The sequence below is a fragment of the Poecilia mexicana genome, unplaced genomic scaffold, assembly GCF_051168715.1.
Source record: "Poecilia mexicana isolate PSO_F unplaced genomic scaffold, ASM5116871v1 scaffold_2, whole genome shotgun sequence".
Classification (NCBI taxonomy): domain Eukaryota; kingdom Metazoa; phylum Chordata; class Actinopteri; order Cyprinodontiformes; family Poeciliidae; genus Poecilia; species Poecilia mexicana.
The window spans coordinates 23729907-23755990 of record NW_028263371.1 but is presented as its reverse complement, the minus strand read 5'-3'; the positions used below and the strand labels follow the sequence as shown (position 1 = coordinate 23755990).

Sequence of the window (26084 nt, the reverse complement as noted above, 5' to 3'; positions counted from 1 at the left end):
GGTTCTGTTGGCTCAGATTAGAAGCAGAAACTATTATTAGTTTTATTGCTCTTGTGTTTCTGAGCAGAAATTTGTTGGTTGTTAAAGTTCTTTATAGATAAAACTGAAAATCTCCATTAATTTAATAAAATATTGATTAAAAATACTAAATATATTTAAAACATAAAGAACATTTGTACCAAAATGTGAATTTATTGTTTTTAAACATTCATTTCCTGGTAACAATGATCAGACAGGATTCCTGTCATTTCAACAGGTGAACACACCTCTGCTGTCAGAGGGGGCGGAGCCTCAGGTGGGTCCGGTTCAGGTTCTGGAGAATCAGGTCCATTTCTCCTGTTCACTCCGACTCGGTTTGTGTGAACAGAAGGAGAAGCAAAGATCTGATCTGGTGAGTTTTAACTCCACTTTCTACTGGTTTCCAGTCCTGACTGGGTTTTCTCTCTCTGAGCTGCTGGACAGAACCAGAACCAGAACTGGACCTGGTTAACTGATAAATCAGGAAGTCATACAGTAGCTAATAAAGTGTCATTACATAAGCAGCTGTATGACGATCTAACACTATGGTTTAATAAAGATGATTAAATATAAAATATTGTGATCATAGATGTAGCCACCAGTTTGTCTTCCGCATATCTGAACACCGCCGTAGTTCGGATTCTGACTCTCGTCCTCTGGTTCGCTCGTCTTTCTCTCTCCTGTCGTTTCTCTCTGCAACTTTTCTGTTGAATTATTGTCATAAAGGCAAATAGTGGCGAAAAACTTATTTTAAAGAAAAATACCACCGCAGGAATGTGCGCCACTTTGCTGTTGAAGCTTCTAACCTGGCAGCTTTACGCTCTTATAAAAATACTATTTGACAACATCTGGAAACGAAGTCAAAGCTTCAATCTGAGGATCTGATGGAGGCGATCTCTGCTTCAGGCTGCATGTTGGTTCATCCCGCTTAGAGCCGCTGCTGAGTCAGCAGATCGTCCTGCTGCGCATCGCGGTGGAGGAGCAGCAGGTGGCAGCGCTGAATTTAACAGTAAATAAACAGGATCCGTTCATAATAAGTTTGGTTTGTGATGCACAAACCGAAAGCACCGTTGTGTCACTGGTCAATGTGATAATTTGACTCCTTTATGTGCAGCTGTCCAGCATATGCGGTCATCAGTAGCAGGTGTTCGAGGGGAACAACGTCACACCTGACTTTGTGCAACTTTTCAGACTTTAATCCGCTGCTGACGAAGAAGTCTGGGATGATTTTCTGTTTCTTATACGTTTATTCCTGCATAAAGACTTAAATGTCAGTATTTGCTGTGAATATAATACAATCTGTAAGTTGATGTGAAGTTCGCTTACGTTTCTATGACATCACTGCAGGAGTCAATTTCTACTCGACTTTTATCATTTTATAATCCACCTTAAAATATATCAAGTCTATCAACCCCTAATATGTACATGCATAATGACCCCCTTAACATTTTCGCCTGCCCCCTCATGTGTCCATGGAACCGACATGGAACATCAAATGAAATTATTCACCAATTAGAAGAAAAAAGTCCTTTTAGCCCTTAAGGTGTAGATAAAGCGCTGCTGCAGGAGACACATTTAAATGATTCCGGACATTTAAAATAGCAACAGTGTGTTTTGAACATGTTTGTTTCTCCTGTTTCACTAACAAAAGTAGAGGAGTTTCAATTCTTATTAAAACATCTGTGCCCTTTAAAGTCAGAGAATGTATTAAACGCAAATGGGAGATACGTACTTGTTAGAGCAATGATGAATGGGGACAATTTGCCATATTGAATGTTTCCACCGGGTCACCCTATTAACTTCACAAAACTTGCAGGTCTCTGTTGAAAATGTGATTGTAGGAGGTGATTTCCAGATATACTGGGAATCTATTCTGGTTGAGTTAAGGAAAATTGTCAAAACTAATATTGATCTCGATCCAGTGTCTTTTCTCCTTGCTCTACCAAATAAACATATCCAAAATCCAAACAAGAGAAAGTTGTATAATGTCCTAATTTTCTGTGCTTGAAAGAATATTTTGTGACAGTGGATTTCTAATAAGTCTCCTACTATTTCTGGGTGGAAGAAACTTATTTTGGAATATATCCCGCTCGACATTCTAACATGCCTTGTCTGCTATCAGACTGACATTTTGGGGCAAATATGGAAGCCCTTCTTGGACTATTCTGAAGGTCACATGTCTGCCATTTTGTCTGGAGCATTTATAAATACTTGGATGTGTCTATATAATGATGGAAGTATGTATGCCCCCTATCTTGTCTTTTCTTTTTGTCTCCTCTGGACTGCACTGCTGAGCTTTTGCTCTGTGTTATGTTGTTGTTATTAAATGAAAAAATGAATAAACATGCCTATAAAATAGAAACATTGCAGCCAGTGGGCTGAGGGAAACACAGCTCCATTTTGTAGCAATTCAAGAGCTATCAGGCTTTTCTCGCTTCGTATAAAAATTCATCAGCACAGAAACTTAAAATATTTCCCCCAAGAATTTAAAACTACTTTCACCCCTGATAAAAAGTGATTATGGTGACGTAAGACAGCGCCCCCTAGAGTATTTAAAAACATCCACTGCTGTTATTTAGACCTGAACTGAATTAAAACATTAGTCATGACATGTTTAATTAAACCCGTGTGAAGCACGTGATCACTCTTACTACCAGGATATACTTGAGGCCGACGGTGTGACGTCATCACATCAGTCACGTGGCTTCAGCAAAAGACGTCTAGTCAAACCTTTCCATTTCATTTCTGCTTTATGTTTCATTAATAGAACAGAAAAACTAAATATTTAGAGGGAGAAAATATAATCAGTTAAACAGGATCGTTTCTTTAAATAGACCTTATTTCCCATCTATTTTAAATTGAGTCTGACTTCTTCTGACTTTTACTTTGGTCCCTGAACGTCTCTGAGTTTTATTTTCACTTTCCTCATTTTGACGCAGTTTGGATTTGCCGCATAAATCTCAATCTGTGGGTAAGAAACTTCACATTTGTTTCGTTGTGATGGTTTGGATCGTTTTAAGGGTCGTTGCGTTCAGAATCAGCAGAAACTTCCGCTCCATAGTTCCCAGTAACAAACTCCCAGCCGAAACTGGAAGGGACAGATGAAAATCTGCCCATAGAAGAAAACACGGCGGCCTGGAGCTGGAAGACGTTCATAGGATCCATAGATATTTATATTAATTACTAAATACTGTTGAGTTGAAACAATGAGACATTGATGAGAATTTTAACATTTCATAGAGAAATGTCACTTATTCAAAGCTTCACTTCAGTCAGAGTTAGTTTACTTCCGCTTCAGTAACTACTTTGAAAAATATATTTTCAGAAATACTTTTCTATGCTTTGGTTTTACTTGAGTAATTTTACTATGACGTATTTCCACTCTTACTTGATTTTATTTGAGTTCTGACTCAATAAGCTTAATGATTTTATTCTCCAGCTGTTTTACTAACAGGTCATGTGGACGAGTGTCTCCTGAGATTTTTCTCTCAAAGTCTCAGATTCATCAAGTTTCCTCAAAACACAAAATGATCAATTATTTTCCACTTTATTCATTAATTCAACAAATCATTAATCATTTCATCATCTGATTCTAACTTGATTTAGAAAATAAATATAAATTCAATAAAACATGAATATAAAATAATTAAAGTCAATATTTCAAACCTGTTTGTGTTTTTAGGTGAGTGGAGGAGCGCCACCTAGTGGCAGCAGGATCAGTGTGAGGACAGAGAGGACACAGTCCTTCCCTCTAAAATGTCTCTTAGTGGGGAACACCAGGACCAGAGGTGAGGTCATGACCTTTACCTGAGCAGGAAAGGTCAAAGTTCAGCAGTGGAATCACCAAACCGTCTCCGTTCACAGGAAGCTATCAGAACCAGAACCAGAACCTGGACCAGAACCAGAACCTGGACCTGGACCCAGCCGTGTTTCCTTCAGCAGTAACAACTCAAAGAGGTGAGCTGGATCTAAGTGTTTTATTTTCTAAATGTTCATGTGAGCCCAACAAATATTACCTTTACAAAGTCGCCTTTTATCACCTGAAGAAATATTTTCCTCTAAATTTGACGATTCTATACAAATATATTAATGTGATTATTGGAAATCAATCCAGTCCTGCTGCCAACAACCAGGAGGCTTTTTATCACCAATCCATTTCTAACATGACCTTTTTATTAATTTACAGGAGTCGTGCAGCTGAGCCCAGCTGTGTGTCATGGAAGAGCAACTGGTCAAAGGAATTTTATATTGAGTTTAAATCAGACCAGCCTCCAGCAGCAAAGAGGAGGATCCAAAGGTTCTGTTCAATGTTCTACTGACATGATCATAAAATATACCAGTTCTGGTCACATTTGATTTTCTGTTTGTATTTTAAAAAGTCATCATGATTGAATGTTTTCAGGGACTTTCTGGGTCTTTAGCAACGTTTGGGAGACATGAGGAACCTAGAAAACTCTGCAGCTGCAGAACAAGATGTGAAAGTTTATTAATAGGGAGAAAACATGTAATGATCTAAGAGCTGCATCAGCTGCTGCCATCTTAGATTTCAGCTCTGTGGAAACCACCTGTTGGAGCATTTTATGAATTTATCTAAAGAAATGCAGATACAATGTTGAGAATCTGTGGATAAACATTAGTGGAGCTCCAAGATTAAAACAGTTGATTCCTGTAATTCTCCGATTATGGAGAAAAATATGAATTACATTATTGTTTCCTTTTAAATTGACTGATTTTAGTGAAAATTAAATCTGCCAGGGTTTGAATAATTTTGGTCTGAATTCTAAAATCAGAGCTAATTTAATTGTTTCTGCATAAAGAAGGTGGATGTTTTATTCTGTTCTGGATATTTAAACCTGAACCAAACAGACTTTTGCTGCTGTCTTTCTCTCAGCGTTTCAGTCCCAATCATCAGGAAACAGATCCTAAAATATCTCAGTGTTCCTAGTTAAACACCGATGGAACCTGTGCTGCCGGTTTTAAGGTTTAGAAAACTAAAGAACTATGCAAAGCTAATTCTGCCTCCAATCTGCAGAGAAGCTTCATCTCAGTTTGTCTCTGTGTGGACAGACAGATTCTGGTTCATTTGTCCTGGTTCCTCCACAGAGAGGATCTGCAGAGCTCAGAGGTTCCCACTGATCCGTCTGTCCAGCTGGACTCCATATTTATGGTCTGTACATCGGTTCTGTTCAGTCTGTAGACCAGAGGACTGTCAGTCTGTCCAACATGGACCTGATGTTCAGATCTAGTCTGATATCTTCTCATTCTGTTCCAGCTGCTGGAGGAAAACATTGTCACATTCGTGAAGAACGAGCTGAAGAAGATCCAAAAGGTTCTGAGTCCAGATGACCCAGAATGCTCAGAGGGTCAGAGTGAGGATGAGGAGGTGATGAGGGGTGAGGATGAAGAGCAGAGGAGGAGCAGCAGAGAGGCGGTGATGAAGATCACCCTGAACTTCCTGAGGAAGATGAAGCAGGAGGAGCTGGCTGACCGTCTGCAGAGCAGTAAGAGGATTTCTACAACAATTCTGCTGTTATGTTGAATAATTAAAACATGATTACATGAGAAAATGAATTCAACTGAAATCAAACAAGAGAAACGAACAAATACAGAAAATCTTCATCAAACAGTCACATGACCTCAATGACGTTCTGGATTCAGCAGCTATTTTATTTAAACATCACCTGTGGTGACTGGTTGCTGCTCATGAAATATAAACTTTGGGAACTTTATATTTACCGTAAAATACTGTAAAAAACCAACATGGCAGCAATGCACAAGATAAAAACCCATTTTAGTTTTAATTCCTGCACCCAGTACATAAAAATGTTCCATTCAGCTGCAGATGAAGAACCTTCAGAAACACACAGACAGCTACCAAATTCACCCTGTGATGCAGCAGCGCCAACATTGAGGCCAGTAAATGATAAACTGCTGCTGATCTGCATGACATGAACTCTCCGACTGTCTACCGTCCATCTAGGGCTGAACACATGGACCGACCCATCGGTGCTGCTGGACCATCACTGCTTTTGTCAGTTTAATAGTTTTAAAATGACAAAGTGATTGATTGGGTGGAAGTGAACTCATCCAATAGTGATTAACTTTAAATAGAAAAACAAAAATGAAAAGATCACCACAGTCTGACACACAGGGAAACCTGCAGCTGGACCAAAACTCACTGTGTTGAGATGTTTCTCAGAGTAAAAACAAATATCTAGTTATCTGCGGTTTCTGTCCAGGCGCATCTCGTTCATGTGGCCCATCAGTGGGTTAGATTGGTGCTGTGTTTTGTGGATCAGGAGCAGTGAAAGTCTTGTGCGTATCCTCTGATAATATCCTGCTGAGCTGCAGGTCAAAAACTATGGAAAGGTTTTCCTGCAGATTGATATGAGGGGTGGAGGCTCCTACTGTAGAAACCCTTTGAATGTTCAGCAGGATCAACCAGCTGTACAGTGCAGCTCTATGAATTATTTTCTCATGTTTTACATGTTTCTGGTTTCTTCTGAATGAAATCCTCCTCATGGTTTGTAGTTGGAATGAACTCTTTTCTAGACATCTTGATGAATAAATAATAGATGTATTGTGAATATTAATTTGCTGAAGTGTTTCCTCCTATGTCTTTGTCTCTGTGTTCAGAGTTTGATGATCGATATCAACGTGACCTTAAAGAGTCTCTAAAGAAAACGGTCCAAACTGTCTATGAAGGCATTGCGATACGCGGACAGAAAACGTTTCTGAACCAGATCTACACAGAGCTCTACATCTTGGAGGGAGGAAGTGGAGAGGTCAACCAGGAACATGAGGTCAGACAGATTGAAACAGCATCCAGGAAACAAGGAACAACAATAAAACGAGAAGAAATCTTTAAACCTGGAAGAGATCAACCAATCAGAACAGTGATGGCCATGGGAGTGGCTGGCATTGGGAAAACACTGTTAACACAGAAGTTCACTCTGGACTGGGCTGAAGGCAGAACCAACCAGAACATCCAGTTTATATTTCCATTCACTTTCAGAGAGCTGAATATGTTGAAAGAAGAAAAGTTCAGTTTGGTGGAACTGATTCATGAGCGCTTCACTAAAACCAAAGGAATCAGCAACTTTGAAAACTTTCATGTTCTGTTCATCTTGGATGGTCTGGATGAGAGTCGACTTCCTCTGGACTTCAAGAAGAATCCAGTCCTGACTGACCCTTCAAAGTCCAGCTCACTGGATGTTCTGCTGACAAACCTCATCACTGGGAAACTGCTTCCTTCTGCTCTCCTCTGGATAACCGCACGACCTGCAGCAGCCAATCAGATCCCAGATAAATCTATTGACAGGGTCATAGAGGTCAGAGGGTTCACTGACCCCCAGAAGGAGGAGTACTTCAGGAAGAGATTCAGAGATGATGGAGAGAAGGCCAGCAGGATCATCTCCCACATCAAGGTATCACGAACCCTCCACATCATGTGTCACATCCCCGTCTTCTGCTGGATCACTGCTAAAGTTCTGGAGGATGTGATGAAGACCAGAGAGGAAGGAGAGCTGCCCAAGACCCTGACTGAGATGTACATCAAGTTCTTGTTGCTTCAGAACAAAATCAAGGAGGAAAAGTACAGAGAAAAACCTGAAGATCCAGAGAACAAGAAGCTGATTGAGTCTCTAGGAAGACTGGCTTTAGATCAGCTGCTGAAGGGAAACCTGGTCTTCTATGACAAAGACCTTGATAAATGTGGCATCAACATCAAAGATGCTGCGTTGTTCTCAGGAGTTTTCACTCAGATGTTTAAAAAGGAGACTGGGCTGGGCAACATCTCCGTCTACTCCTTTGTTCATCTGAGCGTCCAGGAGTTTCTGGCTGCCGTCTACATGCTCCACTGCTTCACCAGCAGGAGGTCAGAGGTCATCAAGACGTTCCTGGGAGAAGAATACAATGAAACATCTCTAGATGAGTTCATGAAGAAAGTCATGGAGAAATCCCTCAGCAGTAAAAATGGCCACCTGGACCTGTTTGTCCGCTTCCTTCATGGTCTCACTGTGGAGTCCAACCAGAGACTCTTAGAAGATCTGCTGGGTCAGACAGAGAACCGTCCAGAAACCATCCAGAGAATCATCACCAACCTGAAGGAGATGAACACTGATAGAATCTCTGCTGACAGAAGCATCAACATCTTCTACTGTCTGATGGAGATGAACGACGTCTCATTTACTCAGGAGATCCAACGGCTGCTGGATTCAGGGAAGGAGCTCTCAGTGTCTGACTGTTCAGCTCTGGCCTTCATGCTGCAGATGTCAGAGGTTCTGGATGAGTTGGACCTGGAGAAGTACAAGACATCATCAGATGGACGACAGAGACTGGTTCCAGCTGTGAGGAACTGCAGAAAGGCTCGGTGAGTCCAGATGTTTTCATTGTGTGAATGCTGATTCAGCACTATTGTCCTCCTGTTTCTTCTTCTTTCTTCAAGTTGATTCTGGATGTTTTTGGCCTTTAACTACTTCCTTCATCCTCTGGATGATTTCAGCCATTCAAACATCTAAACATTCAGTTCATCCAGGACAGCTGCAGCTTCTGGTTTTTACACATTTTGATCATTTAAAAATATTTAACTTTTTTTCAGGTAGAAATGAATAGAAAACCCTGAACTCTAGAAAATGTCTATTTCCTCTAAGATCCAATCATCCAGAGAGACTTTTTAAACTTTAAACTCTCTTCACTCGTTGAGCTGCTGCTCCATAATTCACCTTTTAGGATCTTTGACTGTTTTTATAAAATAATTGTTTAGGTTTGATGGAAATTTGGACCATTAAAATAAACCATTGCATTAATTATAAACTGTGTGAACAGTGTTGACCTTCTTCATCCCGTCGTCGTCCTCTCCTCTTCCTCCTCCACTAGTTTCCTCTGAGTTTGTAACGGAGACCAAAATGTGGTGATTGTTGTCTGGTTCCAGAAAAAGTCCTAGTTTCTGTCAGATCCTCCCAAAGCTCTGAGAACTCTGCTTCCAGAGCTGGAACCATTTTCCTCATCAACTCTTCATCTGCAGCCTTTGTTGAAGCTGTTAGCTGTCCTCCATGAAGACCTGCAGAGACATGAGCTTCAGCTCTTTAGACATCCCAGCCTCTTTAGTTCTGGAGAACTTTCACTGCTTCACCATGAAGATGCTGCTGGACCCAAACGCTCCGTCTCCTCCAGGGGTTTTGCTCTTCAGCTCTTTAGGAGTTTAGCAACAATTTCTTCTGACATCCAAACCTTTGTTCCTCTGAGACGATGGACAGACCACTGCAGAGACATATGTCCCTCTCCAGCCAGTTTGTCCCAGTTCCTCTCAGACCAACAGAGGATGGTCCAGACCTGAAGGAGCAGCAGGACCGGTTCTGCTGCTGCTCTGCAGGACGACCAGAACAATCTGCAGCTTTTAGCTGAAGCAGGTTGACGACTGTCCACTTTCTACTTTGTTAAAGCATCAAATCCAGCAGATGAACGGAGACACAACTGGGAGCATCATGTGTCTGGTCTGCTCCCAGTTTCCTCTGTGGCAGCATTTAATAATCTGCTGCTGGGAGCCATGTTTCTATAGAATATACTACTATTATTAATGATGAGGAGGATTCTAGATGCTGCAGCAGCAGAGATGGGCTAAACAAACCCAGAGATGCCAGAGGTCCACAGCAGGCTGGACTTCCTGCTCTGCTCACTTCATTTATAACTCACTTCCTGCTTGGTGGAAGATCTCAAGGAGCCAAATGGTCTAGTCCAAGTCAGTGTGACTTGTCAGAGCTGTGAGCAGTTCCTCCTCCTCTCCATCATCTCCAGTAGTTTCCTTCATTCAGCTCAGTCAGCCTCTTCATCAGCTGCTGCAGCTCCTTTGAGGCTCTGATGCTGCAGAGAAACTGAACTTTCCTTCACAGATGATAGAAGATCTTCAACATCTGACTGAGCTGAAGGTCTGAGGACATGAAGCCTGGACCAGAACCAGAAACAGAACCTGAACTTTAGTCAGGAACTGCACAGACTCTCTGTCGGGTCAAACTCAGTAAACTGAAGATCAGATGTTGATCAGATGATGACATCATGATGACATCACTGTTATCATATTTTAGTCTGTTTATGATCTAGATTGATTTCATTAGAACTGAATTTATTTCTTCTCTCATCACAGACTTGGTGGCTGTTTGATGCTAAACGCGGAATGTGAAGTTGTGGCTTCAGCTCTGAAGTCCAACCCAGATCTGACTGAACTGGAAATAAGTGAGATCTTCATAAATGGAGGTCGAGACGCTGATATGAAGAATCTGCTTGAGATCCTGGAGAGTTCAATCAGTAAAGTGAAGAATCTGAGGTTTGTTTTCTCTATTTATACAATGAAATTATAAATTTTTACTTTAATCCTTAGTTTAATTAACAATTTAATTGTAATATTTTAAAACAACTTTTTTAAATGTCAGAATAAAATCTCTAAAACATTTTACCTTATAAATGAATTATTTTTTTATTTCAGACTTTGAGATTATTGAACTTTGTTTTTCAGTTTTTAAAATGTTTTTTACTGATGAACAAAATGAGTAAAATAATTCAAATGAAGTTATTTAATGATGGAGATGTTTCAGTTTGGTTGGTAAAGATTCAGATTGTTTTATTTCTGATTCTCATCTTTACATCCAGAATGAAATGTTTTCCTCCAGTCGAGCCAAAAACACTGACCAGTTCAAATCATCATTAATGAAACATCTAAGAAGTGACTGATTGTAGAAAAGCAAATCTAGATTAACTGAATGACAGTGAGGTTTGCAGCAGCAGCAGGTTCCTCACTTTGTCCTGAAGCTGTGGTTCTGTTGGGCCGTGTCAGAGAGGAACCGTCCTCTTCAGTCTGACAGCTGTCAGTCGGTTGGAGCCTCGTCTCTGTGATGAAGCTTCATCAGGTCACGTCTCCTTAGGAAATAATGGCCTCCATTGGCTTTCAGCAGCTTTAAGAAGAACCCAAGGCCATTCATGAATAAACTGAGTGGTTCTGATCCGGTTACCAAGTCGGGTCTCCAGTTGATGATCAGGAACCAGCAGAAATAGCTCACCTCATCCAGGCTGCTGCTCATAGAAAACTTTGAGTTTCTTTGTTGATAAAATGTTCTGGTTCTGCTGGTTTGAACTCTTTAAACCAGTTTGACTGGATCAGATGTTAGAATCAGTTCATCATGTTTCTTTTACATTCAGGGAAATTAATTTTCTACATTTTTATTATTGATTTGTTCATATTTCAGTTTTAACTGCATCCTGTTGGCTTCAGCTCATCTTTTATTCTTTATTCAGATTGTTGGGCTGCATTTTGTCAGAGACCAGCTGGACGTCTCTGTTCTCAGCTCTGAAGTCCAAACCGACCCATCTGACAGAACTGGTCCTGAGCGGATCCAACCTGGAAGGTTCTGGACTAAAGGAGCTCTGTGGTTTTCTACAGACTGAAGGCTGCAGACTGAACTATTTGAGGTTTATAATTATATAATTATTGATATTTCAGTGAATAATTATCTATAATTGATCATTAATCAAAGTTCATATCTTCTGTTCTAATAAATATTTTCTGAGTTTGTTCCTGGATCCAGAGTTTAATTTAGTCCCTCTGTGTAACTGAGTTGGACCTGCTGACCTGAGGTCAGAACAGGACAGCATTCGGACCCCCAGTGTGTAGAAATCCCCCTCATGTCAAGCAGGTCAAAGGTCATTCAATCCAGTCTAGAAAAGTGAATTCCTGGAATCTGACAGGAACAAATCAATAATCAATGATTGATGCTTCAACACTTTGATCAGAACCTGGAATGATTTTACTGACTAAAATCCTCCAACACAACATGACCCAGTACCAGGTTGTGGTTCTGGTTCTGAAGTCAGCAGGTCTTTATTGAAGCAGCAGCTTGTTGGCTTTAATATTCATGAGAATCTTAACTGGTTCTGTTGGACTGGTTCACCTGCATCCTGTTGGCTTCAGCTCATCTTTTATTCTTTATTCAGGTTGAATTTCTGCAGGTTGTCAAAGATCAACTGTGATTTTCTGGCCTCAGCTCTGAAGTCCAACAGCCTCCATCTGACTAAACTGAACCTGGTAGGAAACAACCTGGAGGATTCAGATGTTCAGGAGCTGAAGGATCTTGTAGAGACTCTAGAGTAAGTAAATGTTTGTAATGAGTCCAGCTGCTGTCAGCATATTGAACTAAACCCAGTTAGCATCAAAGCAAAGCTCCAGTGTTCCCAGTAAAGCTGCAGCTTCTCAGTGGGAGGAGAATGGTTCAGGCTTCCTGATTGGACACAGAGACAGCAATCAGCCAATCAGAGGAGCAGCAGCTTGCTGTGTTCCTGTGTTTGTGTTGGTGTGAAGTTGAGTGTTGTTGCTGTGTCCATGTCTCCAGGACGTCCAGCTGGACTCCAGCGTCCAGCCGTCCAACATGTCTAGAGACAGTGGTCCTCATTCATCAAACTGTGGCAGCAGCAGATCTGATCTCAGATCTGCTTGTTCTCTCAGTTCAACAGGAAACAACTGATCAGGTTCATCTTGGTCACAGCTCTGAGATCAGTCTGACTGCAGCCTGGAAACCATCTACTGGATGTGCTGCGTCACTGACTGCTGCTGGAGAGGCTGGAAACACTGATCTGATCTCTCCGTCCTTCTTCTCTCTGCAGGTGGAGGAACTGGTGATCTCTGTAAAGTAGAGAACGGTCTCTGTGTCCTGCTGATCCTCAGAGGTTGAAGCTGCAGCAGTTTGAGTCTAAAGAGACTCTGACTGGATCATGATGATGACCTCTGACCTCCAAGATTTTCCTCCCGTTTATTTTCTCATGTCTGTCATTTAGTGTCTCATATTGTTTGTCTCTTTGGATCAATAAAGATCCGATTCAAACTGGGCTCCATTTAGAGGCTTCATGGAGTTTTGATCTGAACTGGATTCAACTGGAAAGTTGATCTTTTTTCTCTCTGATTCATTTTCATCCTGGAACCAGAAATGGTCTGAGATGGAAACATGGAAATCATTTTCAGTTCAGCTTTGAATCATGAAAGACACTTCAAACCTCTTTTCTCTGCTGCTTCTTCTTCTGTTGGCAGGAAAATGTTCCTCAAAGCTCCACAGATAAATAGATGCTTTACTGGAAACTGCAGAGAAACTTCGGCTTCCATCACAGAAACCAGTTGAACCAGTTTAGAACTGGATGTCCTACAGGAACTCTGATCTTAGAGCAGTTTTCAGGAACATCCAGCATTTATCTGGACATTATTTTAATATTCTGTATATAATGTCCTTTTGTTATAGTCATTCTAAAAATCTTTAAATAATGAAGTTTTGCATCATATTCATTGATCCTCAGCGTTAATATTCCTCAGGCTGTTTTGGTTTTTACTTTTTTAACTCCATGTTTCATGTTTTGAGTTTTCTAGAGAACTTTAGGACTCGATGTGTCACATCAGGCTCTTTACTGAGATTCACTGATTTATTCAGACCTCAGAGAATCACTGGGATAATGTGCTGATTGGTTCATGTTTGATTTTATATTTATTCTAATGTAATGTGGGTTGCTATCTGTTTAATGAGCAATAAAGTTTTTAATAACATTCTTTGTGTTTTCTGTTCAGCAAATTGTTTACAAAACTACAGGTCAAAAAATTTGAACATCACAAAAAGTTCATTGAAGTCATTGTTTCCATTCAAAGAGTGAAATTTGTATATTTTATTCATTCAATACATTCAGACCGGTATATTCTCCAGCAGGAGCTTCTGGTTCTGGTTCCACCCAGCAGAACCAGTCACAGTTTGACCTCTGACCTCTGGAACCAAAGCAGATGCCCAGATGATTGTTGAGTTTCTGGAAGGTTCTGGTTCTGACAGACAGGAAAACTCCCAGCATGCATCAGGATTCTTGGTCTTTTTTAGAGTCAAAGTTCTGGTTCTGGTCCAGATGGATCTGCAGTCTGTTTCTGAGCAGTTAGATTTACTCAGTTACTTTTACTCCAGTAATCTTTTGTTAAAATGAGCCTTTAGGAGTATTTTTACTACGCTGTACTTTTCCTGAGTACTTTTATTTTGAAGTATTTTTAATCTGAATTCAGTAAATTTTCTGGCTCCTCGACTCGCTGAGAGGAACTTCACTGAACGAAGAACAAACTAGTTTTAGACTAAAATTCACCAGACCTGCAGTTTCTGTTACAATTTATACGTTTTATTTAGAGAGAAACTGATTTATAAATACATTTACCTCATTTTATTATTCTGACAATAAGTTATTTATATTAATTAATTTCATTTGCTCTTTATAATACCAACATTTCCTCCAAACTTTTATATTTAAAGTTACAAATTTGGAAATAATATTTGTGGCCAGATTGGATAGATTTGTTCATAAACACCAACAACTCACTGAGAGTCGGTTTGGATTTAGGTCACAAAGACCCACAGCAATGGAAGTTCTTCAATAACAGAAGGAGCTACCTGTTCACTAGATACAAAGAAACCTGCTGTTAGGGTATTTATTGACTTAAAAAAGCATTTATACAATTTATCATGAAATACTCATCAAGAAACTCGAGCGCTGTGGTTTAAGAGGAGGAGTTTTGCAATGGATGGAAAGTTTTCTCAGCAACAGGCAACAATTTGTGCAAATGGTTGATTTCCATTCCTCATGCTTTGGTAATGGTTGTGGTGTTCCCCAGGGCCCAGTACTGGAACTAAAGATGTACAAAGCTAGAAACAAACTATTACCAGAAAATTTTCCAAAATTGTTACGGATAGAGTGGGTGGATATGACTATAGAGAAAGCCTCAACTTCAGAACTTCACCTGTTGGAACAACGATGAAAATAATGTGAGTCTCATTAATTGGTGTGAAGATTTGGAACAAACTCAGAGTTGAAGCAAAGTCCAAGCATGACGTATTTTAAGAAAAGCCTCAAAATGGTTATTATTCAAAGGTTCAGGGACAAACAGGGGTGACAAATTTGTCTGGGAGGTGAAATGTTTGTGAAATAAAAATTACTATCATCATCATGTAATTTATAAATATGAATTGATGTTTTGATCAGTGACTCAGAGCATGAGAAGCTTTTTCATCAAATCCTTTTTCCCTCTAGTAATTTTTCAGATGCTCTTTTTCCTTTTCCTTCAGTGAACCATGCTGAGGTTCTGCTGCTCTGGACCACATTTGGTCTCAGTTTTATCCTCCGTTGTCTCTGCAGCTGGAAGGACTCAGTAGTTTTTCCTTCCAGAAGAGTTGAACCCTGAATCGTCTCCTGTCATGAAGTCGCTGCACAGCCAGTTAAAATGCTGCTTCTGATGGCGTCCAGGATGAGTTGGACCCGTTTGATTGGGCCCAGAGGAGGAGCAGAGCGGCCGATGCTGCAGCACCTGGTGTCTCTGTAAAGTAGAGAACGGTCTCTGTGTCCTGCTGATCCTCAGAGGTTGAAGCTGCAGCAGTTTGAGTCTAAAGAGACTCTGACTGGATCATGATGATGACCTCTGACCTCCAAGATTTTCCTCCTGTTTATTTTCTCATGTCTGTCATTTAGTGTCTCATATTGTTTGTCTCTTTATCGGATCAATAAAGATCCGATTCAAACTGGGCTCCATTTAGAGGCTTCATGGAGTTTTGATCTGAACTGGATTCAACTGGAAAGTTGATCTTTTTTCTCTGATTCATTTTCATCCTGGAACCAGAAATGGTCTGAGATGGAAACATGGGAATCATTTTCAGTTCAGCTTTGAATCATAAAGACACTTCAAACCTCTTTTCTCTGCTGCTTCTTCTTCTGTTGACAGGAAAATGTTCCTCAAAGCTCCACAGATAAAAAGATGCTTTACTGGAAACTGCAGAGAAACTTCAGCTTCCATCACAGAAACCAGTTGAACCAGTTTAGAACTGGATGTCCCACAGGAACACTTAGAGCAGTTTTCAGTAACATCCAGCATTTATCTGATTAAAAAAAGTTTTTTTTAATGTTTTTATATTTATTATAAAATTTAAATAATGAAGTTTTGCATCATCATTGATTCTCTTTGTTTTGGTTTCTCCATTTTTACCTCCATGTTTCATGTTTTCAGTTTTCTAGAGAACTTTAGGACTCGATGTGTCACATCAGGCTCTTTACTGAGATTCACTGATTTATTCAGACTTCAGAGAATCACTGGGATAATGTGCTGATTGGTTCATGTTTGATTTTACATTTATTCTTCTGTAATGTGGGTTCCTGAGTGTTTAATCACCAAATAAAGTTTTTTTTAAATCTCCAGGCCATTTTGCTTCTTTGTAAGTTTTCACATTTAGTTTCAAAGCTTAAATTAGTAAAAGCAGAAACATCTCAAGTTGATTTCAGCTTTAAGCTACTAATTAATCCAGCAGTTTATTTTTACATTATTGAGACTAAAAAATTATTTTTTACTAAAAAAAAAAAAAAAAAAAAAAAAAAAGTGTTACGGCCCTGGGCCTTGTAGGCTGGGTTGCAGGTGTTGCTTTTGTCTGTCTTTGTGCTCCTCCCCTTTGCAGGTGTCTCTGGTTCATTGATTGGGAGCGCAGAGTACTTGAACCTGGCTGTCTCCGTCTTCTGGGTCGCCTTCAGCATCCACTTTGCCGCAGCATGGAGCAATCTAGATCACTCCAGTCATTGTCCTCTGCCATGTCCTCAAACAAAGAGAAAAACACATCAGGATCTTGTTCATTAAACTTAGGTAACAGCTTCAACATGTTAACCAAGTTATGTCCAGAAAACCCATTACCACCTTGAGACAGATTAACAGATCCACCACTTAACCTGCCCTCAGACCTCAACTTCAGACGCTCAGCTTCCAAAGACAGTTTCTTCACCTCCAACTCATGTGCTAACCTCTTTTCTTCTTGCTCATGAGCTAGCCGCTTTTCCTGTAAAGCTAGTTTTCTCTCCTCAAGCTCATGTGCTAGCCGTAATTTTTCTAACTCCAACTGCATTTCCATCTCAGTTTTCTTAGACTGAAACTTTAATTGAGAAGCTTGAGAAACTGTTGAGCTTGACAATTCATCTTCCAACCTTGGAGCACCAGTTAAAGAATCTGAACCAAGGGAAGTTTCATCTGTCACATCAGCATCTGAAAGAGAGACATTAAAGACTTTCAGTTTTATAAGTTCGTCTTTTAAAAAACTCCAAAAGCGACCACCCGCAGCGTGTCCCCGCTATCTGCCTAGCGAAGAAGCTTACAAACTCAACCCTAGTCTTCGTGAGGCGTGGCGATGGGTTCTTATGCATTTGAAAACCAGTGGTACGAGAAAGGCGACCAGAAGCCCGTCACCTCCTCGAAACCACGGAATGCTCCCGAGCCGATGAAGGGAAAGGGGAAGAAGGAAGCTCTACCCGCCGTACCTCCACACTAATAGAGAACGCGGTGAAACCCCTGTTGGGAAACGCCGCTAAAAACCTACAAGGGGACACCTACTCAACACATCACAAGTCTAGATTAAAAACTTGACACTTACCTATCGCTAAACTAATCCATGGAACAAGCATCCCTCTCCAATACAACAAAAATGCACCGCACTTCATCCAAACAACCTGCATATCCCCCAAGAGCGCACAAGTCCAAATATGGATAATTACGTCACGGGATTCCCCCGTCACCAATTAAACGCATGGAAATTAGCGTCCCAGAGCCGAACGCTAACAAGCAGTTGACCAATGCAAAACAAGCGCTCACAAACAAGAACGTAATTCAATTAACACGGCAAGAACAAAAGCCAAACTTACCGAACCGAACATAACCGACAGAACCGTTTGACGAGCCCCCAATTGTTACGACTGGCTCAAGGTCATAACAAAACGGGAGACCATGCAGGGGTTAAAGTGCATTTAAATTAATATTTATTAACAAAAACAACAATGGATTGTGGATATCAGCATCAGTGGTGTAATGCAAATGCTTGGATGTTTTGTATGAGTGCATATGGGAGTGTTGAAGTGCAAAAAACAAAGACAAACTCAAATGTGCAAAAAGGAGGGGAGCTGAGGCCTGGCAACAAACACCACGAATGTCAGTCGCCTTCAGCATCCACTTTGCCGACTGACATTCGTGGTGTTTGTTGCCAGGCCTCAGCTCCCCTCCTTTTTGCACATTTGAGTTTGTCTTTGTTTTTTGCACTTCAACACTCCCATATGCACTCATACAAAACATCCAAGCATTTGCATTACACCACTGATGCTGATATCCACAATCCATTGTTGTTTTTGTTAATAAATATTAATTTAAATGCACTTTAACCCCTGCATGGTCTCCCGTTTTGTTATGACCTTGAGCCAGTCGTAACAAGATGTTTTTAAAAAAACAGATGAGAAGCATTTTTTTTCGATCAAAACTCGATTAATCAAATCATCTATGGAATTAGAATAATAACTTGTATAAAACTCATTTCTGTCTGGCTAATGGTGCAGCAGATCCTGCAGGGGGCGCTCTGGGGCCTCAGTGTTCCGGTCACAGCTCCCAGATTCCTGAATCTTCTGGTTCCTTCCTGAAACGATTTCCTGCAATAAAATGTTGGCTGGAAATGAGCTGAAAACCGAGAAAAGACCTGAAAAATTCAAATGTGACCTCAGAGTTTCACAGCTCAGGTCACCATGGAGACCAAGAGAGGGAAACATGGAAGTAAAGGTGTTGAATGTCACCTGGAAGGGGGCGGAGCCTCAGGAGAGTCAGGTTTGGATCAGAACCGGTTCAGACTCCATGCAGAGCAGAGTCTGGATCAGGTGAGTTTTCACTTCTTCTTGTTTTTCTCTCTGTGGAGGAACCAGAACTCGGCCCGGTTCTCCTTCAGAACCAAGCTGCTGGCTTCATGGAGCTGTGGTTCTGGTCGGGTTCTGGTTTCCTGTTGATCAGAACCAACTAACTCTGACAGCAGATTTCTACAAATTCTCTTAAAGCTGCAGTTTCCAGTTGCTGAGCTGAACTGGTTCCAATATCTTTGCTGGTTCTGCTGCATGATGTCAGAAAACGCTGAACTCAGAGACTCGCATCTGGTTTTAGAGGAAGAGCTGATGTGAACCATTAAAAACTGGTTTCCAGGATGAAACTGCAGATTCTGGTTCAGCTGCTGGATAAAACCTGAAAATCCAACTTTATTCCCAGTTGATCCGATTCTTTCCATCAGCAGCCGGATCTTTCTGGAGAATCTCTTTAGACACTTTGTCTCTTGCAGAGCAACAACCAGCCTCTGATGACATCACTAGGGGCGACCAATCAGAGGCCTTGGGGTCACATGATGGATGTTTTAAAACAGCTCAGATTCTGCTTCAGTCAGAGTTTAATGAAACTTCAGGTCAGATGATTCTGGTGAATGTTGATGTTCTGATTGACCAGCTGCTGCTTCTGGTCCAGTGACAATATTTGATCTTGGATCAGAACCAAGTGGGTTTTAGTGGAACCGCATTAAAACGGTTCCGGTCCGATCTGTCAGACAGAATCATGTCTCTAAACAGCTGATTAAAAATCTTCATCCATTCATCAAGACCTGGAAATGAGAGGATGAGGAAGGCTGCTTACTGAACCCATCATCAGAACATGTTGGGTCACAATCAGAACCAGAACCAGTTACTTCAGAGTAACAGAACAGTTTGAATGAAACCAGAATTAAAGATGAATAATTATTATACTCATAGATCTGTTTATGACATTCAGGTTTGGAGGAGACAGACGTCCAGCTGCAACTCTAACCAGAAACACTGAAGTCGTCGTTTCTTCTCCGGCTTCAGCGGCTCCGAAAAGCCGCCTCTCCAAAGGAGGCCCGGAACATGGTCCACTCAGACTCCATGTCCTCCACCTCCCCCGGAACGTGTTCGAAGTTCTGCCAGAGATGGGAGTTGAAGCTCCTCTGCCAGACGTTCCCAGCAGACCCTCACGATACGTTTGGGCCTGCCAGGTCTGACCGGCTTCCTCCCCCACCACCGGAGCCAACTCACCACCAGGTAGTGGTCAGTGGAGAGCTAACTATCTCTGTCCAAGACATACGGCCACAAAACCGATGAAACGATGACAAAATCGATCATCGAACTGCTTCCTAGGTGTCCTGGTGCCAAGTGCACATATGGACACCCTTATGCCAGAACACGGTGTTCGTGATGGACAGTCCCTGACGAGCACAGAAGTCCAACAACAGAAAAACACTCGAGTTCAGATCAGGGCCGTTCCTCCCAACCACACCCCTCCAGGTCTCATTGCCCACGTGAGCGTTGAAGTCCCCCAGCAGAACATCTCGGTGGGGTTTACCCCGGTGAACGAGAGGGTAGCCTCCGTCCGTCTACTGGTGGGGGGACGGGTTCTGACCGTTGTCTGTGCTTACGGGCCAACAGCAGTTCAGATTACCCACCACTTCTTGAAGCTAATACAAGTAAATGGACCGAACTTCAGAAAGTGCCGTTCTACAAAGTATTTTAAGTTAATTCCTGTCATTGACACATTTTCTCACACACATTAATATATTTGGCAATCAAAGACATGACTAAAGACAGAGTTTCTAACTTTTGATGTGATTATTTAATTGTTTTGGGGCATTTCTGAATCAAGAGCACAATGTTTTTATTTGATAGAAACGATTCTGATCATTTTTATAATGACATTGATGAACAGACACACTTTTACAGTGTTTTGGCCCAAAAAGTGGGTATGCAGCGTATGCAACGCATAGGGGCGCAGCACCAGAGGGGGCGCCAAAACCCCGTCTGGGGGGGGCGACGCGCCGATTATGTTTTCCCATACAGTTCAGCGCGCCTCACGCTCCTTCACCTCTCGCGCATAACGAGGTACATGTAGCGAGTTTTCCATTAGCGTCGCCTCGGGGGGGTTGAGCGTCGGTCCTTCACCCTGAAGTTCCTTACCTCGGGGGGATTCATGTTTTCGCATCCACCTGAATAATGTGCAGTTGCGCCACTGTGTTTACTTAAAGGATATATTTACATAATTCCATAATTTAATGTACATTTAACATTTCAAGACAAGAAACAAATAATTGTCTTGTATTTATTTTTATACATTGATAAATTACTTTTGATTGAAGACACTTAGATACGTTTGTAACATTTTCTTTCTTTTTTTTTTTTTTTTTGCCGGAAGAAATAGGCGGGAAGCTAGCTACATTAGCCTCTTGGAGCCCAGCAGGTTCAACTGAACCTGCACTTAATACATTTAATTAGCCATGATAGAGTCACAGAATTGTTTATAGTCATGCTTGTTGTAAAATTTGAGGATCGCTATGAACACTAATGCCCCTAGGCTGTGATGATCCTTAAAGTTTTGTCTATGAGCCCCTGTCTGAATACACTGATTGTGTAACCTGGACAAAATAATCAACCCCTATTTTATTTTGGCGGGTCAAAGTGACCGCACACTTTAAGTTCCGGGTCACAGGTGAACTCGGGTCTCCTGCTGTTGCTGCTGTCGCTGTGGCTAGCTGCTTGTCTTGGCGTCTTCCAAACTTATGGAAGAATACGGCTGGATCGAGGCTTATTAACACAGCCGAAGGATTACATTGAGTGTTTTCTGTCTACCGCTCGACGGTGAGTCGTTTGTTTTACGTACTTTGTTTTTTTTAATAGAAATCCGGTGGCGACACGCCCACTCAATTTATGTATTAATGATTGAAAAATGGTCTTATTGCTTAAAAGGTCATTCTCTTTTTGTTAATTTTGTAGCCGAAAAGATGATATATCGTCAAAATATTAAATGGGCCCTTTGATTTTTGTAAAGTTGTCCTTTTAGGATAGTTTTAGTTATTTTTCATTGATTTTGTTGACGGCCTAGAAATCTGGGTTTGTTTAATTTCTTTGGAGCTGCGCAACAAAACAAAAAGAAAAAAAATACAATTATTTGAAACAATACGGAAGTCGATTAAGTTTAATTGACTCTACTGTCAATTAAACTTGGATACAACTTAAAAGTGCACTTTAATTTGATCTGTAACTTTAATTTGATCTGTAACTTTAATTTGATCTGTAAACTTGATCGCGATCTTTAATTTGAAATTCATTTGAAAGATTCCTGAGAAATACTTTATGAAATATAGCTTCTTTTTTGTAATTATTGAATGTTTAGTTATTTTAGATAACAGTTTAACCCTTTTTAAATGTGAACGCTAATTTGTTTTTATTTATTTATGACCTTGTTCAGGTCAGGTTTTTTCCCACCCCCTGTGTCAACCCAGGATGGCGAGCTACAGGATCACCGCAGCTTTGCGGTAGGACTTAAATGAACCACACTACTTTCTCATTCTGGACATATTTGCATTGGATCATGGACTAAGGATTATTGATTGATGGACCATTAATCACCCTGGATTCACGAATGGACTCAAAATAGAAAAAAAACTCTTGGGTGTCATCAGGATTTATTGTTTTTTGTTGCTGTTGTTTTTTTCTTGTTGTGTATTTTGGTTATATTAATAGAAAATCACAGTTATTATAAATATTATTTTATTATTATTTAATATCTTCTTAAATATATCAAAAACATAAGCTTGAATACAATAACTCCAATTTACTTTCTGTCTGATGGTGCTTTATTCACACACGGCTCCACAGCCGAACCTTTTCTGGCTGCCTATTATTATACTTGGCCTAGTCAGGCGCCTGGCCTTAATTAGCGTTACAGTTGCAGCTGGGTCATTTACTTGAGATAAAAACGAACTTGGATCATTACAGGCAAAGTTCTCTACATCTGTCTATTTTGTTTATTGCTGTTGCAACTTATGAAGAGAAATAATGAATTTCCGAAATCTGAACATTTCTTTTGTTTTTTTATGTCAACAGGTTCTTCTTTGATCTCATCATCTCGCATAGATTTCTGCTCCCACAAAAGGCTCTTTTAAGAGCCACATCTGTCTGTTCGTCATCTTTGTCCTTAATTTGTCTATTCTTCACTTAATTTGTCAACAGTACTGTTTGTTTGTCTGTCCATCAGAAGTCTTTGTTGTTGTTTGCACTTTGCCATCGTTTTTTAAGTATGACACGCCCCAAATTTAGGCCATGCACACATTGTCAAACGCCCAATCAGGCAAACAGAAAAATTTGTTTCGTCTGCCACCAGAGTCTTTCCACCAAAAAAATAAAAGAGAAGGTTCAGACATTCGACGATCAGTGGAGGGAAACTGTTATAAAAAACAGAAACGTTTCCAGAATAATGGATTCTGCGCAAATTGCAGTAAGTAGAAATTGTTGGACTGAAAAAGTTCTGTTAATGAGCAAAATGTAACCTGTACTCCTCTTGTTAAATTAAAATTTCTTCTGACTTTTTCATATGAAGATGTTGAGATGTTAACGCCACAAAGCAGACATGACTTTGAAAATATAAAATATTTTACCAATATGTTGCTAAAGATGAAAAACAACTGCTCTAATAGGACGGCGTGTTTAAGTAATTTGTTTCATGTTCTTATCAATTGCAGGTCCGCAAACTTCACGCTTTAGGCTTCAAGCCCATTTTACTTTTTGCGAGGGAAGAAAAGTCTTCAAGTAAGTGGGTTGCAGACGTAATTACTCATTTGGAGACCACTGCTACTACCAAGAATTTTCTTGAGAAGATGCAGAGGGCTTATGAGTTTCTCCTCTCATTAGGTAATGCATGTATGTGTGTGTGAGAGTGTGTGTACTTCTGTAGTGTGTTATATCAAGTCCACAGAGAGCGAGCAAGATGTGTGTGTATAGATATTTATGTCTGTTTTCTGTAAAATTGTCTTTCCTAGGCACGTCTGTACCAGTGCAGCCCCACACCTCCACAGGACAGGTTTTTTCACCCAAAGAGCAGTTTACTGGTGAAAAAGCTGAGGACCTCATCGACGAACCAAAAGAGACCACAGCTGAGGAGAAGCCAAAGATCACACCACAGAACCAGGAAGAGACTGTGATCATGCTTGATCGGGTTCCTGTTTCTCCTCCTGTTGTTCCGTCCTCGCCGGTTTTCCAGAAGAAGAAAAGAGTCCGAAGCTCCTCTCCGGCTGCCTCTCCTCCCACTCTGCCATCCGTCTCTCCCATAGACCAGCCATGTCAACAGTCATATGAATCACCTGCTGCTAATCCCACCTTGTTTAGTCGGGGTGGCCTATTTGAAAATAAGAAGAGAAAGCGCAAGTTTTGTTTTTCTTAGTCCTGTGACTATTTCTTTTACATCCATCGACTTTCTTACACCGGGGGTAACTATTAGAAAAACCCAACTACCAACTTAAGGAGTCAAGCAGTAAAATGCTGCTGGTGCCTTTCTGTGGGGTCACCCTGGACAGGTCACCAGTCAACACAGAGACACACAACCATGCACACACACACTCACACCTAGGGACAATTTAGAGAAACTAACTAACCTGACAGTCGTGTTTTTGGACTGTGGGAGGAAACCAGAGAACCCGGAGAGAACCCACCATGCAGAAAGACCCTGGGCCAGGAATCGAACCCAGAACCTTCTTGCTGCAAGGCAACACTTCTATCAACTGTGCCACTGTGCATTTAATGTACATTTCTGTTATACTAACCTCAAATTCTGAAATAATAATGATGCTTGTCTTGACCTTGTTTGTGAACCTTTGGACAAGAACACAGTCCAAAGGTTCACAAAGGTTTTAGTTAAACAGGAAGTTTAACTAACTGTCCTGGAATCATAACACAAGCCTTTGCAAATTTTACACAAGTGGGGAGAAGGAAAAGACACGGCTGGAGATGGAGATGAACAAAGATGGCGACAAAGCTTATCCACTTTGTTGCCATCTTCATTGATTTTTTTCAGACTCCTCTACTGACCTTTTGTCAAAACAGCTAGTGATAAATGGAGCAACTCTTTTTTTGTGTTGTGGAGACTCTGAAGTCAACATTGCTCTGTCCTGAGCAAGCAGCTTAGATTGCTTTGATTCTCCCTCGATTCTAGAAAGACCTGCAGTCAGTCTAACAGTTGTCTGTCCTGCAGAATACCTGTGGCAGTAATCAGAGCAGAGCCAATTTTGTCAATATTACAAATAAATCACACATTTGTAAAGCAGAATAATGCTACTGTCAACACGCTCTACAACGCTTGCTGTTCCAGCTCCTCTCCCCACGACCCCACTGCACCGTGTGGGGCTGAATGAGATGGTCATATAGCAGAATGATTGACGTGGTTATTATTTCATATTTTAATGTTAATGACTTTCACTGTAACTCTTAGAAAAACCAACTACCGACTTAAGGAGTCGAGCACTAAAATGTCAAAATTCTCACAGAACCAGAAAACAATTATAAACATTTTATAAGCAACAAAAACTTGTTTTGGGTTTAGTTACACTTTAAGTATTAGTTTTTCCTTTTCTGTGTTTTCTCTAAAATAGTTAAATATTAATATTTAACTACTAATGAAATAATTTCAACCTCTGACCTAATTTGAGAAAATGTGTAAATCCATGTAAAGAAAAGTAAAGTTTAGAAGGATTATAAAATATGAAAGTCACCACACTAGTTCAGTTTTTCACTCTACACGCTTTGACTTTATTTCTTATTTTGTTTTTATAATTGTTTTTTCCTTTTCTTGTCATTAAGGTTGCTGGGAATGTAGTTGACATGACAAATGTGGTAAGACTAAAAGTGTTACTATTGCATCCCCAGTCAAACATGCCATGATGCACAGAGACACATGGCCACATGTGGAGACGAGGGGAGGGGTGATGAGAGGGACTGTGGTCTGCAAAAATAAACACATTTGTTTACTTATAAACTTTGTGGTCATATTTACTTACTCTCCAGACTCATTTTCTTTCTTTCTATTTGTCTTTATTTTTTATAAGGACAAAAAGTCAGAGCAAAACAAATTCACACAAAAAAGTCAACATTTGCAGAGAAACAGAAGCATAGAGATGGAACTTCAAATAACATAATTAGGCAGCTATTCATCAAAGCTGTGATTCGCCACTTATCCTTCAATAATGAGTGAAAACTCTTCCACACTTTGGTAATTTAGAAACATTTATGGACATGTTGTCTGATGATTGCTTTAATTAATGAATTTCTCTTGTTTTATGTGCTGTCTAGGGCAAAGAGGAAGTAAAAATTCATTGCTTGCCCTGCTCTGCTTGGTGAGAAGTGTTTTTTGCACTTAG

At 40.5% G+C, this 26084-nt stretch overlaps 2 protein-coding genes across 5 annotated transcripts; both read left to right on the top strand.

The window, feature by feature from the left end:
- The first annotated feature begins 257 nt into the window (after positions 1-257).
- LOC106912001 (NLR family CARD domain-containing protein 3-like) lies at positions 258-13591 on the top strand. Of its 3 annotated transcripts, none has more exons than XM_088012923.1 (11): positions 258-391; positions 3701-3806; positions 3883-3975; positions 4205-4315; positions 5122-5185; positions 5291-5519; positions 6655-8389; positions 10160-10339; positions 11305-11478; positions 12001-12153; positions 12667-13591. In XM_088012923.1, exons 2-11 carry the CDS (start codon positions 3775-3777, stop codon positions 12680-12682), a joined length of 2787 nt encoding a protein of 928 aa, XP_087869049.1. In that variant the 5' UTR covers positions 258-391; positions 3701-3774; the 3' UTR covers positions 12683-13591. The 3 variants fall into 3 exon arrangements, with proteins under 3 accessions (XP_087869049.1, XP_087869052.1, XP_087869046.1); XM_088012926.1 differs by lacking the exon at positions 258-391 and adding an exon at positions 2731-2985; XM_088012920.1 differs by lacking the exon at positions 258-391 and adding an exon at positions 2732-2989.
- A 7448-nt stretch (positions 13592-21039) lies between these two features.
- Positions 21040-25702, top strand: LOC106912473 (uncharacterized). Of its 2 annotated transcripts, XM_088012856.1 has the most exons (5): positions 21040-21534; positions 22145-22211; positions 22783-23173; positions 23418-23586; positions 23715-25702. In XM_088012856.1, the coding sequence occupies exons 3-5, from the start codon at positions 22976-22978 to the stop codon at positions 24113-24115; spliced, it is 768 nt and encodes a 255-aa protein (XP_087868982.1). In that variant the 5' UTR covers positions 21040-21534; positions 22145-22211; positions 22783-22975; the 3' UTR covers positions 24116-25702. The 2 variants fall into 2 exon arrangements, with proteins under 2 accessions (XP_087868982.1, XP_087868985.1); XM_088012859.1 differs by lacking the exon at positions 22145-22211.
- Positions 25703-26084: the final 382 nt, after the last annotated feature.